Source organism: Aplysia californica, unplaced genomic scaffold (assembly GCF_000002075.1).
Source record: "Aplysia californica isolate F4 #8 unplaced genomic scaffold, AplCal3.0 scaffold00009, whole genome shotgun sequence".
NCBI classification, from domain to species: Eukaryota; Metazoa; Mollusca; class Gastropoda; order Aplysiida; family Aplysiidae; genus Aplysia; species Aplysia californica.
This window is the reverse complement of record NW_004797279.1, coordinates 739,012-740,798: the sequence shown is the minus strand read 5'-3', so window position 1 is coordinate 740,798 and position 1,787 is coordinate 739,012. Positions and strand designations below refer to the sequence as shown.

Sequence of the window (1,787 nt, the reverse complement as noted above, 5' to 3'; positions counted from 1 at the left end):
GGGGTTGTAGTAATGACAAAGGAAGATGATGGGTTTTCTAAGACCCATAATGACTGGACAACCCGCCCCGCCTCGTTACATAAGCTAGGAGGGGATTACACGAGTCTTGTACCGGTAAAGTTTTTACCCCAAGTTCGATAACTCTCGCTTGTTTTTCTTTGTCATTGAGAAGGAAAAGGAAGGGGGTTATTTTTTATTTGTTTTTCTTTGCAAGTTGCAAGCTCTTTTTTTGGGGGGGATTGTAATAAATGAAAAAGATGGTGGAATTTTGACACCGGTTATAACAAAACATCACCCCACCCCGCCCCGGTCTAATCTAAGCTAGGTGGCGATTATTACGCAAGGCGTGCACCGGTAAAAGTTTGTGTAGCCCACCCTCGATAACCACCTGTGTGACGGTCTCTCTTTTCTTTGTTGTCCCTGCACACGTTGGTCGAGTGGTCACTTGTTTTCAGCCGCATATTGTTCTTTGTTTGTTCGAGAGAAAAAAAGGGGGGGGGGGGGGGAGATGCTAACTACATGTATTTTTAAAGCAGGACGCAAGCTCTTTCATTTTCTTTTTAAAGATCTGCTGTAAAAACTACTTTAGAAACTAACTCCAGTTCGTATGGGGGAGGGGGGGGGGTTGTATTTGTAAGTGGAGGGGGGTATTTGAATTGAATAAATTTTAAAAGGCTGCGCCATATTTGAAGTAGGAAGTCTTCTGCGGTATTAGCTCTCACCAGAGGACGAGTGGATCTCCTACTCTTTCTGCGGGTCCCACGTGCTTTGTATGTAGAAATATAACGATTTCTCAATCAAGCGAGGATTTGTTTGGGTTTTTGTGTCTTCAAAAACCTTCCAATATATTCCTATTGTTTGTTGTTGTCATCGTGACGAAACAGAAGGACAATGGAGGGGTTTAGGAGGATTTATTACAGCCCAGTTCCGCCGGTTTTGGTGTGGCGTTCTCCGAATCATTATCTTGAAATGGAGAGGGCTAGGAGGCTGGCATTTTGGGCGCGGGTGAGTAAATAATGATCTAAACTGGGCCGATGGTGGCGTAAAAACACCTATATTAAGAAAGGGTACATTTTTACTTTTCGGTGCACTGTTTTGAGGGCTAAACTGACACGCTTCTTTTTTTTTTACTGCAAAACACACGCATGGAAACATGGCCACTAAAACCCCTGCAAATCAATTTCTAGTAAATGTCAGTCCTAATTGCCAAACATCAAATCATGACGAAATGCATGGGAGGGGGGTGTCCCCCCCCCCATGTTGTTAAAGTAAGTCAAATATTACTACGCCACAGGTCCTATTGTAAGTAATATAGTGCGTATAAAAATATCCATAATCTCATAGACTAATTATTTGAAGTGGATATAAATCCAAATATGTGTAAAGGAGATTAAAATGAGCAAGAAAGGTACTTTTGCACATCTGATCTCGAGACGCTCCCGTGAGTGAAATACTGTACCAAAAATAGAGAGAGAAAAAACTGCGAGTACGAGTACACTCTTTTGTTTAGTTGTTAGGCCTAAGTAAGATTTTTACTGCGCTCGCAACTGCATACAGTCACATGTGCACGCTGTTCTCTCTTTGAATTTTTACTTTTGTTGTTGTTGGAGGGTGGGGTATTGTTCCTGTGGCACAAAAATAAAACAACAAAAAAAACAACAACAACAAAACGTTTAAGTGTATGTATTTTTATGTATCATAATGTTCCTCGTAATATATGTTTCATGGTGATAGTTATCGGGTCGGGGTTGTTGTTTTTTTTTTGGGGGGGGTGGTCATTGTTGTTG

General features: G+C 41.4%; 1 protein-coding gene across 3 annotated transcripts in view; it reads left to right on the top strand.

Moving 5' to 3' along the window:
• LOC101845141 (G1/S-specific cyclin-E1) overlaps positions 1 to 1,787 on the top strand; it is a 42,588-nt gene that overhangs the window by 30,012 nt on the left and 10,789 nt on the right. The window contains exon 1 of one of the 3 annotated variants that reach the window (XM_013082647.2): positions 764 to 1,005. The exons of the other annotated variants lie outside the window; for them this stretch is intronic. Within the exon in view, the coding sequence (XP_012938101.1) occupies positions 892 to 1,005 (114 nt within the window). The 5' untranslated portion in view covers positions 764 to 891. Of the gene's footprint in view, positions 1 to 763; positions 1,006 to 1,787 lie in introns of those variants that run through there. 3 annotated transcript variants of the gene reach the window in all.